We start from the raw sequence: 17,475 nt of genomic DNA, 5'->3' as shown, positions 1-17,475 counted from the left end.
GCAGATGAATGACAAAGCACTGTGTGGGTAACTGTCAGTGAGTTATGTTGTGGTAAGCAATTAATGAGGGACTGCTAAAACAGCATTTATGTGCAACACCACCACTGTATATTGTCTGTGATTGTAAAACCAAGCAGCTCAGAGTGAGTAGGGATGCGACAGAGGCAGATAGTGTGTGGTAGGCAGGACAAGCCTTTGGTTTACACATTACCAGCATCTCAAAGACGGCTCAGTCTAGTGGGATTGGAGTTATTAGATCTAACCGGTGCCAGAGGGATTCTGGTTTTATGCCCAACCTTGATAACCCACTAATAGAAACCACTACTTTTAATACCACTGGCACTTCTTGCACTACGTGAGATGTCTCTGCCCTGATCCTCTCTGTTTACTTCTGCTGTTCTGGCCTTGGTGTGGTATGACATCCCCACATGTTCTCTCTGTACTCCCTTTTTGCACAACACTTCACACAGATGTTTTGTAAAGAAAATAGATTTTTTTCTTTATTTCATGTCTAAAGGAATACTAAGAATAAACAAGTGATTATATGACATTTGCTGTCCTGCTGTCTGTCTTTTTTTTCGTTTCCTATTCTTGGAGCAGCAAACTTGCTGAAGGACAGTTCTGTCTCATAGCTGTCCATCTCATCTCAAAGAGTCATTTCACTCAATGTCAGACATCATTTGTTCTCAGTGTCACGCGCCACTTTCTCACCCCCTTTAGGCTCTGCGTGCCACTAATCCCACTTCCTTGTTATGAGCGTCCATAACCTCGCCTGGACACAACATGGCAAAGCAAGCACAACAGAGATATTTATAAATAGGCCAAAGGTATCATCATAATGCTGCTAACCTAGGGAACCTAAAGCTCCAGGCTGGCTGCAAATTACAACCTTACACATCCTTTGTTATCTTAAACTCTTATAAATACAGCAATATTTGAAGTATAATATTTGATCACAGTTATTTTCCTCAAACTACAGTTAAATAAGGTTACTAGTATATTAAAAACAGAAACAGTAGCAGCCACGTTTTATGTCTTTTCTTTTAAAGGTATTTATTGTGAAGTTTCTGCATTTACCACAAGTTGTAAGCACAATATATAATTAAAGCTGCAGCTAACAGTATGTTCATCATAGATAGAAAAATGCCCATCACAGTTTCACAAAATCCTCTTCAAATCTTCAAATATGCAGTTTATTGTCACATAAGGCAAAATAAAATCTTTAAGTGTTGCCAGTATGCTTTCTTTTAGTTGTCTAGCTCATTAATTGATTATTTGTTTCAGCTTTAAATGCACTAATAATACTACTCATATAATATTTGCATTGGAAATCTCTACACTGTTGACCATCAGTGTTCAAGCTGGTGAGAACAGCCCCTTATCATAGCGAAGGCTTAAAGATCTTCAGTTCTGCTGTGTTCTTCCCATTATCCGTGTCACATGGATTATAAAAGGGGAACAGTGGGACCCCAGTTGTCTCCATAGAGAAGGTGTAGATTGGTGCCATTGTAACAGCATTATAGAAAGACACCTCCTCCTTTTCACAGTCTAAGAACACACCGATGCGGACAAGACTGACAGACACTTTGACCTTGGTGGGCATTGGGTCTGTGCAAGCCATGATGGATCCACTCTTCAGGGCCAGGGTCCAGAGGCCACAGGAGGTGCCAGTAGCAGCCATCTCCCCTCTTGGGACATCTTCTTGTGCTACGCCCAACCTCCATGCTGTCTTATTTCCCACCTCCACCTCCCAGTAGTGTCGGCCTGTGGTGAAGCCCTGATGGCCTAACACGCAGTAATAATAGTGAAAACGTCGTGGGTTGGCCCGGCAATCCTTTGTGTCCTTAGCCTCCTCAAACCACACTGAGCTGCACGACTCAGACACAGACAGATTAGGATGGGCTGTCTCGGGGTCAAAGGTCATTGATGTAATATCTGGTAAACAGAGTTTAAATACAGTGAGTTGTTGTTTTTCATGTGTTGTATCAAACAACATGTACGAACATACTTGGGTAAAGGCAGCTCTTCATGTGCTTCCATATCCTGTACTGTATGGGCCCCACAAACTGGCCGGAGCGCACCTCAGTATCCACCTCCGCTGGGAGAACAAAGCTGACCTGAGATCTGCTTGGACGAAATGGGTAAAGAAGTGGAGGACTTAATGATGAATGATAGAGTGTCACCCTGGTGGACACACAACAGTGAGGATTATGGAAGTTGATTGATTGATGTGGCAGAAGGGAGAGGAAAGACCAAGCATGCATACGCTGAAGATTAATGAGATGTGGAGGGAAACAGTGGATTAGTTTGATGCAAACACACTTGGAGAAACTTGCCTTTTTGTAAGATCTTGAATCTCCTGCAATGACACAAACAGGTTAGGAAAGTTGGCTGTGATTGGTTAAAATGTCTTGTCATTGTTTGTTTGGCCTCCAAATGCAAGCTGCCAGATCGCCTTATACTGCCCGATCCTATTTGCTGCAATGCGTTGACTGCCTTTTATCCTGTGACTTTCAAATGAGAAATTGATTTTGACCAGCAAAACCAGACAGGTCAACTATTTAGCCAATCAATGTCTATAATTGATCAAATAAGTGCCAATGAAGAGGCGCACAGCTCTGGGATTGGGTCACTTTGATGCAAACCTGCAGAATCACACTGTTTCCCAGCAGCTCTGAGCTAAAAAGAGTCCAAACAGGAAGAATAATTTAGACAGTTATCCTGACACAAGTCACAAATAAGGTGAGTAATGCTCACAATGACCCTGGCCAAACCCACGTGTTCGTGGCTCCGCTGTCGTCCAGAGAAGTTTCCAGAATGTTTAATGGAAAGAGTCCAAACTATTCTTCACCTCCTCCTCTGTTCTCACTCGCACATTACCTCACCATCCAAATTTACATCATCCCAATCAACACACCCCAGCTTTTTATAGCTACAGTATATCCAAGCAAATAAAACAGCAAATTTTTATTGACTGTCTGATGTAATCTCTTCTCTTTTCTTTTTTTTTTCTTAGTGAAAATGCTGCCTCACTTTGAGCAGTTTGGGACTGTCTTCCTCAGCCAGTTTGCTGTTGAGTACAGCGATGGCTCTCTCCAGGTCTTTCCCTTGCTCTGCTATTTTCTTCTCTCTTTCCTTCAGCTGCTTCAGTTGTTTCTGTCTCTCCCTCCTCAATCGTTCCAGGTCCTTATACTCCTCCTCATCCAGGAAGCGATGAAGATTCTGAAACTCGGCTCTGATTTCTCGTTCCAGGGCATCAAAACTGTTCTGAAAGACATTTGGACAATCATTAATTCAGGCCTAGATGTGACAAAACATCCAGTGTGACAATATGGAGAATTGTTATGAATATATACTCATTTATTTTGTGTTAAACTGGAATTACTGTGTCTATTTCTGAAAGTGATGAGGATTAATAATGCAGCAGCAATACCTCTACTTCCAGTGACTCTACGCACGTCTCTCTCTCTGCTTCTTTGCACTCATCTACCTCGTGCTTGATTCTTTTAATAGCCTGGATAAGCTTTTCCTGTAAAACACACACACACACACACACACACACACACACACACACACATAGACATAGACACATAGACAGGAGACGGGGAATTGTACAAAAACACACACAGATGCAACAGAAGTATTGCTGATTTATTATCCTGCCAATGGAGCGTCTTCTTTGCGTATGAAATATGAGCCTTCAACTACAGTGACATTACAAGTGAACATGTATTTCATGTCAGCTGTTTGAAATACAGCTATAGGGGAAAATCATAAAACATGAAGCTTACCTTGTGGTCACAAAGAAGCCGTTTATTGCAGTTGTTGTTGGTGTCTTTGGTGTGGTTTTGGTACATTCCAGTTCTGCAAGCAAACATTGAGAAGTCTCTTGAGAAAGTGTTAACAATAGTGATGGAGAGAGCAAGAAAGAGGGACAAATTAGAGGACATGCAAACACAACAATACAGAGAGAGGGCGGAAGAGGGAGAGTGGTAAAAACACACATGCCAGCACAATAAAAACGAAGGTCATACTAGGACAACAAGGACATACATCCAAGCAGAAAATTAACAGGAGAGAAAGTATTGACAAGCACAGGTCAGTATCCACAGCCTGACTTGAGAATATATGGATCCATTAAAGGGAAATGAGAGAGAGGAGGAGTGGCAGGGAGGCAGATGACTGTAACTGCCAGGAGGGCTTGCTGGCTGTTTGGTTGGCTGGCAGCAGCAACGATTTATGTCAGCAGACACATACGAGTCTATTTCTGTCTGCCAGTGTCTTTGAAAACAAAGAAGAATCTGGCGGTGGTCAGCCAGATATTGTGTTTCATATCTGCAGTTGTTTTGCCTGGAAGACAATGCATGTTTATTTTTATTGTAGGTGGCTCTCTAATGTCTGGGGGTGTGAGAAGATCCAGTGCGGCAAATAGGAGCTATTACAGTGCTTGTTTTGTTTGTAGCTTTAAAGGATGCTGTTTAGCTCTCTGTGCTCTGCTGGGTTTCGTATTGTCTGAAGGGCGGGGGTGCTGGGTTTCTACACATACAGTCAGCATTTCTGCTCTTTGGTCTTCTAGGAGTAAATATCTGCATTGCACTACACTGCTACAACTCTTTGTTTTCATTAACCTGCCTTGATTCTGTCCACTTCACATCTAAACTTTTTAATGTCTCTACCTCTTTCTTTGTGCCTGTCTCCATCTCTCCCCCCCCATCACCATCACACACAGAGACACACACAGGGGGGGTCTGGCTATGGGCACGGGTGCACTGAAGCAGCATTACTCATCTCTGCAAGTGTTCCTTATCTATAATTCATGGTGCCAGGTCCTGGCAAGTGACTGTGCTGAGCTGAGGTTGAGCTGCAAACTCTGCACTACAGTATGCGGCAGGTGGAGGGGACACTGACAGGGTGATTCAGTGAAAAACAAAGGCCCACTGCATGAAGTCATGGAAGCATACACAGCATTTCCTGGATGGGAATCAAAGAAGCTGTAAATTACTGTTGACTATTTAATGTTAACTTAATGAATCTTTAATTCAAAAGCAAATCATTTTCTACAATCCTATATATCAACGCCAAACTTTCCCATATTCACAGCCTGTGAATTTGACTTTTTTTTATACTGGCACATAGACACAGACAGTGAAAAATATATGAAATATATATAGGGAAAAAAAACAACAAATACTAATGTCTGCCAAAAGATAAGATAGAACTTTATTTATTTAGGGAAATTGTTGTGCAGCAGTGGCTGTACAAAATGGGAGTAGAGTACAAATATAAAATATTAATATGGTGCAAATACACAATGCCAAAAATATATATAACAGGTTAACAGTGAGGATCATTAAAATATAAACAGGTTAGCAGTAAGATGCAAATCCGAAAAGACGCCATGGTAGTATTAAATTATACCAAAAAAGAAAAAAAACACAACATATTAATAAGATGTTAAAATGTTTGCTTTTGTTTTTATGAAATTCTTCTATCTGTATCTATATATCTATATTTTAAAATGAAAAAAGGTCCCACTGGATTATAATGATGCATTCTACAGTTCAGCCTCAATATCTCTTATGCTTATATGAAATAAGAACAAGCTCTAAGACAGTGTTATTAGACAAGTTAATCACCATCCCTAGCTTGCACATTCTTGTAGGAAAAGCTACTAGATATTATATTATATATGTATTAGATATTATAGAAGCAATTAATTACAAAATATTGGGTAAACCTAAGGACAGAAAGGATAACACTTCATTAAAGTGTTGTTGTAGGAACGCTGGGAACAAGCCAGGGGACAAAGAGCATACTTTGGGCAGGTGTGCAGAAGAAATTCAGAGGACCTGAGGCTATTAATAAATCAAGCTAAAACCAACGTTAGTTACTCCAGAGGCTGAGCATGGAACGCAGTCAACACCCCTGATAAAGATTTGCTGGAGCAGAATAAGTCAGAGAGCAGCAAGATTAATCTGTTAACAGCTTTTTCAGTTCATGTACAAGTCAAGAGAGAGCTGCCTGTGTAGTGTACACCAAATTATCTGGAAGTCTATGCAGTAAAGATGCTGGCAGTGCTCTTGGCTTAGCATTAGATGGATGAGAATCCAACAGGAAACATTTTAATCTGTTCCGATTTTGTTTCGGTTCTCAAGAAGAGATCCATTATTTCCAGCTGTCAAGATATTTTATCCAAAGCGTTACAAATACATTTGAGACGTGTTCAAAAAGCCATGTCAATTGTTGTTAATGTGGGTTCCTGCACATGCAGGTCTGAAGGGTAATGAGGAGGCGGACAGGTTAGTAAAACAAGCTCTACATAGAGATGCTTTAGATTTCCAAGTCCCATTAAGTAAATTAAATCAGGAGTAAAAGAAGAAGAGTGGAATGATCAGTGGAACGATGAAAGAAAGGCTTCTATGGTAAAGTCAATTCCACATTAAAAATGTAGCTCAAGGAAAGAAGAGTTCACTTTCAACAAAATAAAACTCTAAACCCTAAAAACATTAGGGTTTGGTTACTTGTATGTGTGTATGTCCGAATATGTACATATATTCCTACATTTAATTTGGAGTGGATATTTATGTTGTTTTTATTTGACTTATTTGCTTATAACTTGATTATAATGTGTACAAATGTTGCCTACAGCCGGAAATAGAAAGAAGAAAATGTATATGCTGCACTGTTGTTGATGAATATGATTTACGTTGCAGGGTGATTTATGTACATGAGGTAGGTGGCTATGACAGTATGAACAGCATGAGAAGAATCTGAATTTTTATTGGTCAGGTCCTTGTACACGAGGGATTTGACTCTGGTTACATGTTACTCTCAATGTACATACAGATACTGTATAGACATATACTGCTATAAACGAGGAGCTTGACAGCTAAATATAAACATAAATCTACACAGACATGCAAGACGTAAATAGACACCTTTAGGTGTCTATTTACGTTTTGCATGTCTGTGTATGTACAGATAAAAAGTAAATATGTATATCTATATAATGTATACATAAACAACAATAACATGTGTCAAGAGAATAAAGATCTGGTGATAGCACAATGGTGCAGAGGATGATGAAATAAATATGATTTATATAGCAGGTTCTATTATGTACATGAGGTATAGGTAGATATGACAGTATATACAGCAGTATGAACAGTATGAGTAGACTGTGTATGAGTAGTAATATTTTCATATTTAAAGAACAGAAAACTGTAAACTGTGAGTATAAATCATTTATAATTTACAGGTTACTGCAGGTTATAGTAGTAAAAAAAATAATTTAGATAGATAGATAGATAGATAGATAGATAGATAGATAGATAGATACTCTGGAGGTCCGCCGTCTGAAGCTGAGGGTGGCGTTGTTGCATCTGATATTCTGTTTTTAAAAACACACGAAGAAGAAAGTCCCGCCCATCAGCACGCACGAAAACGTCATGACGTCACGAAAGTAAACAAGCAGCATGTCGCACAGACAGAACCAAACAAGAGGTATCCGTCCCTGTAAAGGATGAAAACAGGCTCACACATGGGCGAAATCATGTGTGCATGTTGTGAAATCTAGTAGCGGATATTTTTCATGAGCCTGTGAGCCCGGCGAGCTAGCTCTGTGAGCTAACTGTGTCTAAACTATCGTAGCTATCGTTAGCTTAGCATATAGCATCCTGTCCAGTTGTAACATTGTGTCGCTTCTTCAGTCAGAGTCACTTTAAATCAGTGTTTAACTACAGCTGTCAGCGGATTGTAGGTTTGATCGTCTCTTCGTTTGCACGCTGTGTTTCAGAAATGAACGGCCAGGCGGATGTTGAGGTTGACTACAAGCGGAAATACAAAAATCTGAAGCGAAAATTAAAATTTCTTGTTTATGTGAGTACAGTTATTTTCAGTGCATCGTAGTCTTTTTTTTTTTGATAAATAATATTTCTGTGTTTTACAAATCTAAATACACGTCTTCACTGACTTGCCCTGGTGTGTTTGGGTTTGCCTTTTTCCAGGAGCAGGAATGTTTCCAGGAGGAGCTGAGGAGAGCACAGAGAAAACTCCTCAAAGTTTCCAGGGACAAGAGGTGAGATTGCTTTGTGTGTGTACATGAACATGTGTGGAGTCTGTCTGTCACAGTTCTCAGGGTTAAATCTGGGGTGACTGGGCTTGGTTGTAGATCCATGAAGATGTTTTCACCTCTCATCCAAAGGTCTTCTTCTGGTGGGGATGTTGTTGTGAGTTGTTCAGGTCCAGTGTGGATGATGGTCACATGAGGTCACATGAGTTCAAGTGTGAACTGCTGTTCACTCTCCTTGGACAGCTTAATTAGTCTCCTCGGGCAGGTCTCATCCTCTTTTCTCTGCTTTTGGGTGGCTTGGGAACTGGAGGGTGGTGGTTCAAGTCCAGCATGGACCCAAAAAATATGGAAGGTGCCAGTTTACCTCCTCTACTGCCCTTGAGCAAGGCAGTGAATGGCTGGGTGCCCATCGCTCCACCATCTCTCATCTCCCGCGTGTCTTTGAGCCTTGTACTTGTACTGTATGTGTGTGGTTAAAAATGCATGTAAATAAAAAACTGAGTGAAAAAAGAATTTCCACGTTGAGGGGATTAATAAAAGTATATCTTCTTCTTTTACGTAGAAAGCCTCCTTCACTCCTCTTTCAAACCACCTGTATCCAAAAATATAAACATTAACATTTAATGTTTGTCCCTAAGGTGTAAGAAAACTGCAGAATGCTGTTAAGTTGTCCCTCCTGACAATAAATAACAACGCCCTTTACTTGTTTTCTAGCTTCCTTCTGGACAGACTGCTACAGTATGAGAGAGTAGATGAAGACTCCTCAGGTAGATATCACACGCCATCTTGACCGCCCTCTTAAAGAATGAAGTGTTTTGTTTCTGTGGTGTGCTCTATCATTAGAGTGGGTTCAGATTTTCTTGTCTTCTGTTCCAGATTCAGATGCAACAGTTTCTTCAGAGAATAGTGAAGGAGAAGGCCCGAGGGAGAGGGAAAGAGAGCGAGATGGAGCAAAGAAGTAAGTTGAGCATTTTAACACGAAATTAGACCCACCGCCTCGTGGTAACTCTTGATTAGGTCAACAGTTTACCCACTGTTCCACCTGCGGGATACTAGAATTAAGAGGATCTTTCACTGCTTGTACTATGAATAGTTACATAATTATGTATTAAGATCTTAAGTTAGACTCATCTTTTATCATGATAAATGAAAAACATGTCATTTAGTCAACAAAATCCTGGTACTATGCATGGCAGAGGATGCATCTGAAACTTTAAAAATATGATGTCTCAAAGGTTTTATGTGTAAATGGTTAAAAGGCCTCTAACAGCAAGCTATTAGTAGTATTTAGGTCCTGTTTGATGACAATGACTGTGATTTCATCATTACTTTCCAAATGCTCTGTTTTCTTTGACCACACTAAAACTTGTATTTTCAGATTTATCCACTCTGGAGAATAAACTTAGAGAAAATGATGCATTTTTAAATAAATCCAGTTTGATGTGACTTATTTAACCAAATATGTGCACCACTGTGGATAACACATTTTACAGTATGAATGCTCTTGCTGTTATCCCCCACACACTGAGTTCCTCTTAATGTCTCATGTACTCTTTTCAGGCGAAGAAGTAGCCCTGGGGTGTGTCTTCCTTCATCATCCTCCCCCCATCTCTCCCTGCTGTCTCGTTCTGGTGTAAATCCCCTACAGTCATCTGGCTCTGGACCCTATCTGAACACTGTGAGTTTCCTTCTCCCTTCATTATGTCTCAATGCAGCCAGCAACAGTAACATTACTGCCATTGTCATCCTCATCAGCAAACATAATCCCTGTTTTGAGTTTGCATTATTTATATGATTTGATTGTTTTGTCATTTTATTCATAAGTCTGTTTTTATCTCCTTTGATTTTTGTTTGTGTATAACGGCTTCACTGTCTCTGCATTGTTCATTCTTCTGTGTATGTGTTCTTGTGTTCTTGTGTTTTTGTGTGTGTGTGTGTGTGTGTGTGTGTGTGTGTGTGTGTCTGTCTTTTTTGTAAACTGCCTGTGTGCATGTGTGTTTGTGTGGTCATTTGGCAATTTGGGGCCTGCGTGTGTGTTGGGCAGATGCCCTTCCCACCAGAGTATTTGGCTCCTCCAGCTGAACGAATGAAGAAAGAGAGAAAAACAAAGGCGCCTAAAAACAAGAAAGAGACCATGGGGAAGGTGAGAGAGGAAAATGGAAATAAGATGCCCAGAGAAAATAACAATAAAAACAATAATAATAATCCTGTATATGCATGTGCTATTCAGATTTAATGGCACAGGAGGCCATTTCCAGTAGGTTGTATTTTGGTCACTGTGGGAATTTATCTTTTGTGAACATATCAGCCACTGACAGCTCAAATTCACAAGCCACTCAATAGTGAATCTTTATTTTTTGTCTGAAATCTACCAGCCACTTCAATATTTTACCAACATTTAGCTTGTGGCTGATGCTACTTTCCCACTAATATGCACATGAATACAAGTACTATGTGTCTACTTGTATGTTTTCCTCAGAGAGTCGAAAAAAAACTGTTTTGGTTCATTTTACTTTTTTTGCACAGTCATGCTGACATGTTTTGATCAGTGTTTAATATATAACCTTTAGTTCTGCAAGTCATTTTAAGTTTGGTACTATGCTGACATATACTTCCAGTCATTATCTTCATATACATGCTGCATGCTTGTCTTGATTTAAATCTGTGATCCAGCCATCCACACCCTTCATTCCTGCCTTTTGGTCATTACTAACATTTTTGTTTTATTCTGAATTCCTCTCAGGTTGTTGCCCCTATGGCAGCTAATTACCCATCAGCCACCTCGGGCACTCCAGCAGCCAGCGGCCCCTTCAGTTGGGTTCCCAGACAGATGCTTAGTGGAGATGCAGCTGAAGAGGAGGGTGACAGCGATCGAGACAGCGACAGGGGAGATGAAGACCGAGGGGAGGGAGATGAGGCTGAACTAGTTATCGACATCCCAAATGAGTGAGACGGTGTGTGTGTTTGCTTGTATTTATAAGCAGGGGATGTATAGGTTGTACTTGTGTGTGTGCATGTGAGAGTGAAAGACAACACAAGTGTATTTTCTGGATTCTGTCGCCCATTTCACATCATCAGAAGGGGAGTCGAGCTCCCCCCTGTGGACTTTTGTTTAATTGCAGCATCACTGTAAAAATATCTCTCAGATGAAGGTGGTTTTCTAATTATTATGTTAAGAACGAAATCAGAGACAAAACTTAAGTTTATGTTTTTAAGAAAAATCAACAGCCACTGGGATGTTTGGATTTATTTTTACACAGTTTCAAGATGCCTGCTCGTTATTTTTATCTCTAGGAAAGAGACAAACCGACTACAACTAAGTGTTTCCTGCACAGAAAGTTTGTTTTGCATTGTGTAACCACAATTAAAGCTGTTAAGTGTGATATACATATATATGTGTTTCAAATGTTTGCTTGTTACATTCTGTTTTGACACTTGTCATTTGGACTGTGTTAATGTTCTTTTTAACAAATTGTCATAAATCAGAGCTACTTCATGTTAATGGAGACGTTATTTTTGCACCTAAATCTTGTGTGTCAGAGAATAAAATGTAAAATGTTGTCATTTCGGATGACTAACAGTTTAAAGTTAAATTGTGTGTCATGTTTCATTCTCAGATTCTGTTGACAGCATGCTTAAGAGGCCACTTTAGCTAAAACAGTTAGGGGTTAGATGTTTCTCACTGCACCATCTGTAGTTGTGTAAAAAGCAGTGAAAATGTTTCCTTATATGTTTGACTTGTTGCCCCACCCAAAACATCACACCCTAAAACTCTCATTCCAGAGCTGCATTCTGTCGGTGGGGTATGCTATAGTCTGAGTCAATGCTCATTGTATGCAGAACTGACAACATTCATTACACTAAAGCTATGACTAAGGAAAGCTTATGTGAACTTAGTTCATTTTGTTTAATGCACTTGTTTTTTTCTTTGCTTGCTTGACCTCTTTGCAAAGGAATCCTGATCCCTGACCCACTCTTGACAGAAGCCCGGGGGTACATTGGGCTCATGTTGGTCATAACTCTTTAGAAACATGAAGACAACCTGGCTGGATTCCACCTCTTCTAGATGTCAAAAAGAGAGCTACTTTCTTTTCTGCTCACTCTTATTCATGCACAGGTTATTAGGTGACATGCAACTAGCTGTTTTTTGCCACATAACGATTTTTTAAAGTGCAGTCAGTGCCAACGTCATGTCTCAACAAGCATGTTTCTAATATTAAGTGAAGTAAGGTGCACTCTGTGAGTCATGAAATGGAGAATTGCTGCACTCTGGCTGAGACAGTGACCCATGGCTTTGACACTGTCAGGATTAAGCTCTAATGAGGATTTCATGAACAGGCATTGTTAAATTTAGAGCTCAGTTGCTCAGATTCTACCTGGAGTTTCAAGTAAAAGTTTACTTGATATAGAAGGATTTCAAATCGACTGACCTGACACTGAGTCAGCATTTCTGGAATGTGCTTTACCAAGGATAATGGACAATAGTGTGGAGTGTATCATTCAAAAGACTAATCTGTACAGCAACCATTGTTTGGGAATGCAGACTTACAGGTAATTCACAGCATTTAATGGGTGTGGGCTTGCTTTGTGTACCTAACTGGAATGAAAGTTAAAGGTGTAGCCAGAGTAGAGTATAAGAGGGAGGGGTGAAGTGGAGGTACAGCCAGAGGGAGAGTCAAAAGAGGGTGGAACTGACAGAGGGGGCGAGGTTGTCAGGGAAAAAGGAAATGAAGTAGTAAGCAAGATTGTGCCTGCAACATAGATCCAGTCTCTCAGAGTACAGCTGACATTAAATGAAGACAGACATGGTTGAAGACAAACTGGAGGAGAGAACAAGGAGCAAGTGAGGAAAACAACAAGCCATCAGCAGCCAGTCTTGGCCACCTTATCTTTTTCCATCTATTTACGGAAATCACTGGATAATTTATAAGCCTCTCCCTCTCGCTCTGTGTGAGAGTGTGTGCGAGAGAGAGGGGGGATTTGCTGAGCTCACCACCACCATGCTGTGTCCTGCTGCTGTCAGTGCAGCTGCTGCGGCTGTCTGGCTGCTGGCAGTGCTGGGCCCAGGCCTGTCTCTTCCAGATGAGGACAACTCAGACCCAGGCTTCAGTCTCTGCAGCCACTGCTTCTACAGACAGATGCCTCCTCGGGGAGCCTCTGCAGGACCACCGCTGAGCCTACAATGCCACACACTGCCCGGGGGACAGGCGTTTGCCACTCTGTCCAAACCGACCTGTGACACAGCTGTCTACTCTGCCTTCCATCTTAGCCATGGATGGACGGAGAGAGGGGAGGAGGCGGAGGAGGAGGAGGAGGGTCAGCTTGTGGTAAGCTATTATGCTTGTTAAGTAGCTTTATTTGTGTTTGAATGATGAGTGCACTGTGCAAGATCACAGTATTTTTTATTTACTGTACTTTTCATTTTGTGTTACTTTATAAAAGGAAATATTGTACTGTATTTATCTGACAGATATAGTTACTTTTCAGATTGCATTGTTATAAATTAAACCAGAGGCTTCCAACCATTGTTTGGAGTATGACTTCTTACCAAAATGAATTTGTTCCCTATTTTAGCTGAGTTGTCAGCAATTCCCCCTTTAAACTGCATAAATGTCCTAGCTGAGTTGTCAGCAATTCCCCCTTTAAACTGCATAAATGTCCATGCCCCAAAGAGGTAAAAGTATTCAACATTTTACAAAAAGCAAAGATTATGTCTATGTGACCCCATTAATCATCTAACAACACCTCTTTCGATTACATAACTACATAACTGTACTTAAGAAGTTAAAATTAGCACCACCTTGACCAGCTACAACTGCTGCTGCTGAATAAAAATGTCATTTGTTGTTTGTTTTGCATTTTTCTGCAGACAGAGTGCTTTTACTTTTGATGCTTTAAATATATTTAGTAGATAATACTTAAGTCAGCGTTGTTAATTTTCTGCAAGTCCCTACATTTGAAGGAGACTATTGGCATGCAATGATAGGAAAACAGGATCAATACATTTTTCATATGTTATAAAGACTTAATAGGACCCGTATGAATATCAATATATCAGTTAAAATGTATTGATTCAAACCCTTTGGAAGGTAATAGTCTCTATTTGTATAGATTTTAATGCAGTCACACTTTAACACTTGCTTTTGCTGATGTTTTCTCCTAGACAGAGGAAGAAGACCATATTAAAGTGGCAGGACCAGCCCTTCTCAGAGGAGGCAGCGATCCATCTAATCCTGCCTCGCCAACAGCCTCCCTGCTTCAAAACTGGGACTCAGCAGTCACAACACTGGTCCAGTCAAGCATCATTCCCCAGTGCAACACTTCAGGGGGTGATCTCTACATCCTGACCGGGGTGGGAGGTCTTGGGGCTGCTGAGGATGGAGACGAGGAGTGTCAGACAAAGCCGCTGTGGTCTGCAATGTGCTGTGTTGTCCCTGAGGGGAACGGTGGCTTCAGTGTGGGGTTAATCAGAGAGGCAGAAGAAGGGGAGAGGCAAGTGAGCGTGAAGGAGCTAGAGGAGATGCTTGGAGTGGCAGAGCTGTTCTCAGGAGGCTGCGGAGGAGCAGATGGAGTGACTGCTGGAATCATAGCAGGCCTTCACAGTGAGGGGCTCCCTGGAAATATAGAAAACGCAGATGCGGATCTTACTGGAGCTAATGATGACGATTCAAACGCTGAAAGAGAAGAGGTTGGTTCAGATACCACCAGGCAAGATTCAAATGATGACACTAAGGAAACCAGAGAGGCAGTGATTGCTGGAGAACAGGTGGCTGGTGTTGAATCTCAGCCAGAGGAAGCTGATGATGCAGACGTCACACAAGAAAGTTCAGCAGATGCAGCGACTTCAGAGGGTAGCAGTGAAGGGCAGCATAATGTGATGCATTCAAGAACTGTCAGATCAGGGCCCTCTGAGTCCTCAGCTGAATATGAAGCTGTGGATGAACAAGAGACAGACACAAACTCCAGCAACACTCTGGTCTTCCTCCTTTCCACCACTATGTCCATCCTCAAAGCTCCGCTGCAGCCTGTGTTCTCCACAATCACACAGTTACCTGGACAGGTGAAACAAGTGACTGAACCATTTATGCATAGTCATTTTATTTAAACTTAAAGGGGCACTAAATTAAATATTACATCTCCATACTGCTAAACAGTGGGTGAGAACTGATTGAGAATGCAGTAGAGGCTAAGACTTTGTAGTCTCGATTACTGGTCAAGCTAAAAAAACAAACTGAATCTTACACTTCCCATAATGTTACTTCATCCAGCCTGACACTTTGTAACGCAGGCCTTCACACAAATCAGCCCAAGCAGAGTGAAATTACATCGTTATGTTGTCAGATTTTAAATGCTTGTTCAGAGCAACAGGACACATTTTTATAAATGTTTTACATAATGAGTAAAAGTGAAACTGGGTGCTTTAATTTGACCAGTCACAGACCAAGTACTTTAGAAAATACAAAATTAGGAATAATCTGATAATCTGAATTCTGAGTCACTTACTAGAGTTCCTCATTCCAGTTTGCTCCTCCCAGAGACTGGAATGAGGTGTGGGATCAATAGGAGGTGTTAACTCATCACATTCCTTCAAGTCATTCTGTCATTTCAATATTCATACCTTTTTATCTCATTTATAGAATGACATTTTATCTTATCTTGCCTCAGGTGACATACGTTCTTCAGGAAGACCTTGGAGTTCTGTTGGCCCTTCCTGGAGATACTTTCTCCCTGCTCCACCTCTTGACCTCAGACCTCCTGTCCTGGATGGGCTCTGCTGCAGAAATGATACTAGGTATTGGGGAAACCTGCTGCTTCAGTGTCTACTACTGCACCTCCTCCATGTTGGAGGCTCTCCTGAACAGCTGCCACACTGGAGTCACCGGCATGGGGACTCTGGCTGGAGATACAGTAGGGATATTTGGTGATGTGTTAGATAATGGTTGGTGGGTGACCAAGTTCTTTGGAGGGCGGCTTTGGGAGCAGAGTGAGGGGTATGTAGAAACAGTGGTTTCAGAGATGGGGGGTCAGGCGAAGGCTGTGGGTGGTGGGTTGGGGAGTCTGGCTTGGAGTGGTGGAAACGGGGTGGGTAACGTGTTTAGGCTTGGAGGTGGTTTGATTATGGGGTTGGTGGATACAGTCGTCGTTGCAGTGAGAGAGGGTTTTGGGGAGGAGTCAGAATAAAAAAAACACTTGACGTGATTAGTAACAAACTTGTTTAGGTTTGTAAATTTCTTCAGCACATACGAGTGTGAAAAAAGGGGGAACTTCTTCAATTTGATGTCATTTGATATGCCTTAGTTGTTACAGAAGGATTGTCACTAAATCAAATTTAGTGAATCACAAATTTCTTCCACTGTAGCTCCTGCACTTCACTGTGGCTGCCTGTCTAAATAATCTGCTGTATTTGAGAGCTGGGATAAGTGGCACCAACTGTGATTTAAAAAAAACAAAAACACTGTGCACAAGGCTTTTGGATGTAATTATTAAAATAATTCTTGTATGATATTCGTTATGATAAATGTTTGCTTACGTGTACATTTGAATAAAAGAGAATGCTGGCTTATTGTACTTTGTATATGCTTTGTATGTGGAAAATCTTCATCCATCAAGACAACAAACACAAGGCTAAAAAATGGGTACAACATACTACTGTACAATTTAGACATTGATTTGCTTCTACTTTCTATTCCTACATTTCAGAAGGAAATATTCTACTTTATACTCCAGTGAATTAATTGAGATAATAAGTATTTATATTGCAAATTAAAATTATGAATTATGCATTGATATCTACAAAGCTGCTAAATCACCCGCACAGCATTGCTACTTAGATGTAAAAGCATCAATGAGAATAATGTTACACTCTGAAAGAATCCATTCTGCATAATACGTTTAGTTTTGATGCTTTTATAGCATTTAGCCAATAATACTTAAGTATACTTTTATTTCATGCCGCACGGACCACACTTATCCAGTCAGTAGGTTTGGTCTGTGGGGAATATTTAACCTGCTCATTCACTCTTTCTCTTCCTCCAGATATTACAATATTTAGTTTATACTTCTCCCTCCCTTTGTTAAACTCAAACAATGATGATGGCCTAACACCGAGGGTGACTTCAGTCTTTTATTCAGATATAAGTGCAGGGGACAACTACTGTAGCAAGACTTCCACTGTAGACCAGAATCAGTCAGTGAAGATGTCAGAGATGTTATTAAAAACAAAGTTATTAACTATAATCAATGTGGGCATGGTTACAGTGGGATGATGGTGTGAAAACGGCACATTTTTCGTCAGTGTTTTAGAACATCATCGTCTCGTCTTAGTCAAGGGAAAAAGGCTCGTTGACGAACATATTTCGTCCCGTCTCAAGTCTTTGATAGCATGGCAGGCTGCTTGTTTTAGA

General features: G+C 40.8%; 3 protein-coding genes across 9 annotated transcripts; 2 read left to right on the top strand and 1 right to left on the bottom strand.

Annotated features, from left to right (window-relative positions):
- Positions 1-1,016: 1,016 nt before the first annotated feature.
- On the bottom strand, positions 1,017-4,174 carry si:ch73-54f23.4 (zinc-binding protein A33). 4 transcript variants are annotated; one of them, XM_019261272.2, is made up of 7 exons: positions 4,005-4,174; positions 3,792-3,864; positions 3,434-3,529; positions 3,034-3,267; positions 2,337-2,359; positions 2,009-2,124; positions 1,017-1,935 (listed from the first exon to the last, which is right to left on the bottom strand). In XM_019261272.2, exons 2-7 carry the CDS (start codon positions 3,855-3,857, stop codon positions 1,382-1,384), a joined length of 1,089 nt encoding a protein of 362 aa, XP_019116817.2. In that variant the 5' UTR covers positions 3,858-3,864; positions 4,005-4,174; the 3' UTR covers positions 1,017-1,381. The 4 variants fall into 4 exon arrangements, with proteins under 4 accessions (XP_019116817.2, XP_010733322.3, XP_010733321.3 ...); XM_010735020.3 differs by having other exon boundaries at positions 4,035-4,173; XM_010735019.3 differs by having other exon boundaries at positions 4,054-4,173.
- Positions 4,175-7,397: 3,223 nt separating this feature from the next.
- Positions 7,398-11,664, top strand: ino80e (INO80 complex subunit E). 3 transcript variants are annotated; one of them, XM_010735022.3, is made up of 8 exons: positions 7,398-7,503; positions 7,796-7,878; positions 8,007-8,077; positions 8,786-8,838; positions 8,948-9,029; positions 9,632-9,749; positions 10,116-10,214; positions 10,815-11,664. In XM_010735022.3, the coding sequence occupies exons 1-8, from the start codon at positions 7,476-7,478 to the stop codon at positions 11,019-11,021; spliced, it is 741 nt and encodes a 246-aa protein (XP_010733324.3). In that variant the 5' UTR covers positions 7,398-7,475; the 3' UTR covers positions 11,022-11,664. The 3 variants fall into 3 exon arrangements, with proteins under 3 accessions (XP_010733324.3, XP_019116823.2, XP_027145542.1); XM_027289741.1 differs by lacking the exon at positions 7,398-7,503 and adding an exon at positions 7,506-7,621; XM_019261278.2 differs by lacking the exon at positions 10,116-10,214.
- An 866-nt stretch (positions 11,665-12,530) lies between these two features.
- On the top strand, positions 12,531-16,782 carry si:ch73-54f23.2 (Endonuclease domain-containing 1 protein). 2 transcript variants are annotated; one of them, XM_010735025.3, is made up of 3 exons: positions 12,531-13,398; positions 14,235-14,759; positions 15,737-16,782. In XM_010735025.3, exons 1-3 carry the CDS (start codon positions 13,072-13,074, stop codon positions 16,250-16,252), a joined length of 1,368 nt encoding a protein of 455 aa, XP_010733327.3. In that variant the 5' UTR covers positions 12,531-13,071; the 3' UTR covers positions 16,253-16,782. The 2 variants fall into 2 exon arrangements, with proteins under 2 accessions (XP_010733327.3, XP_010733326.3); XM_010735024.3 differs by having other exon boundaries at positions 12,637-13,398; positions 14,235-15,131.
- The last annotated feature ends 693 nt before the right edge of the window (positions 16,783-17,475 follow it).

The sequence above is a fragment of the Larimichthys crocea genome, chromosome XVI, assembly GCF_000972845.2.
Source record: "Larimichthys crocea isolate SSNF chromosome XVI, L_crocea_2.0, whole genome shotgun sequence".
NCBI lineage: Eukaryota > Metazoa > Chordata > Actinopteri > Sciaenidae > Larimichthys > Larimichthys crocea.
The sequence above is the reverse complement of the archived record's forward strand: the minus strand, read 5'-3'. Positions and strand labels throughout refer to the sequence as shown.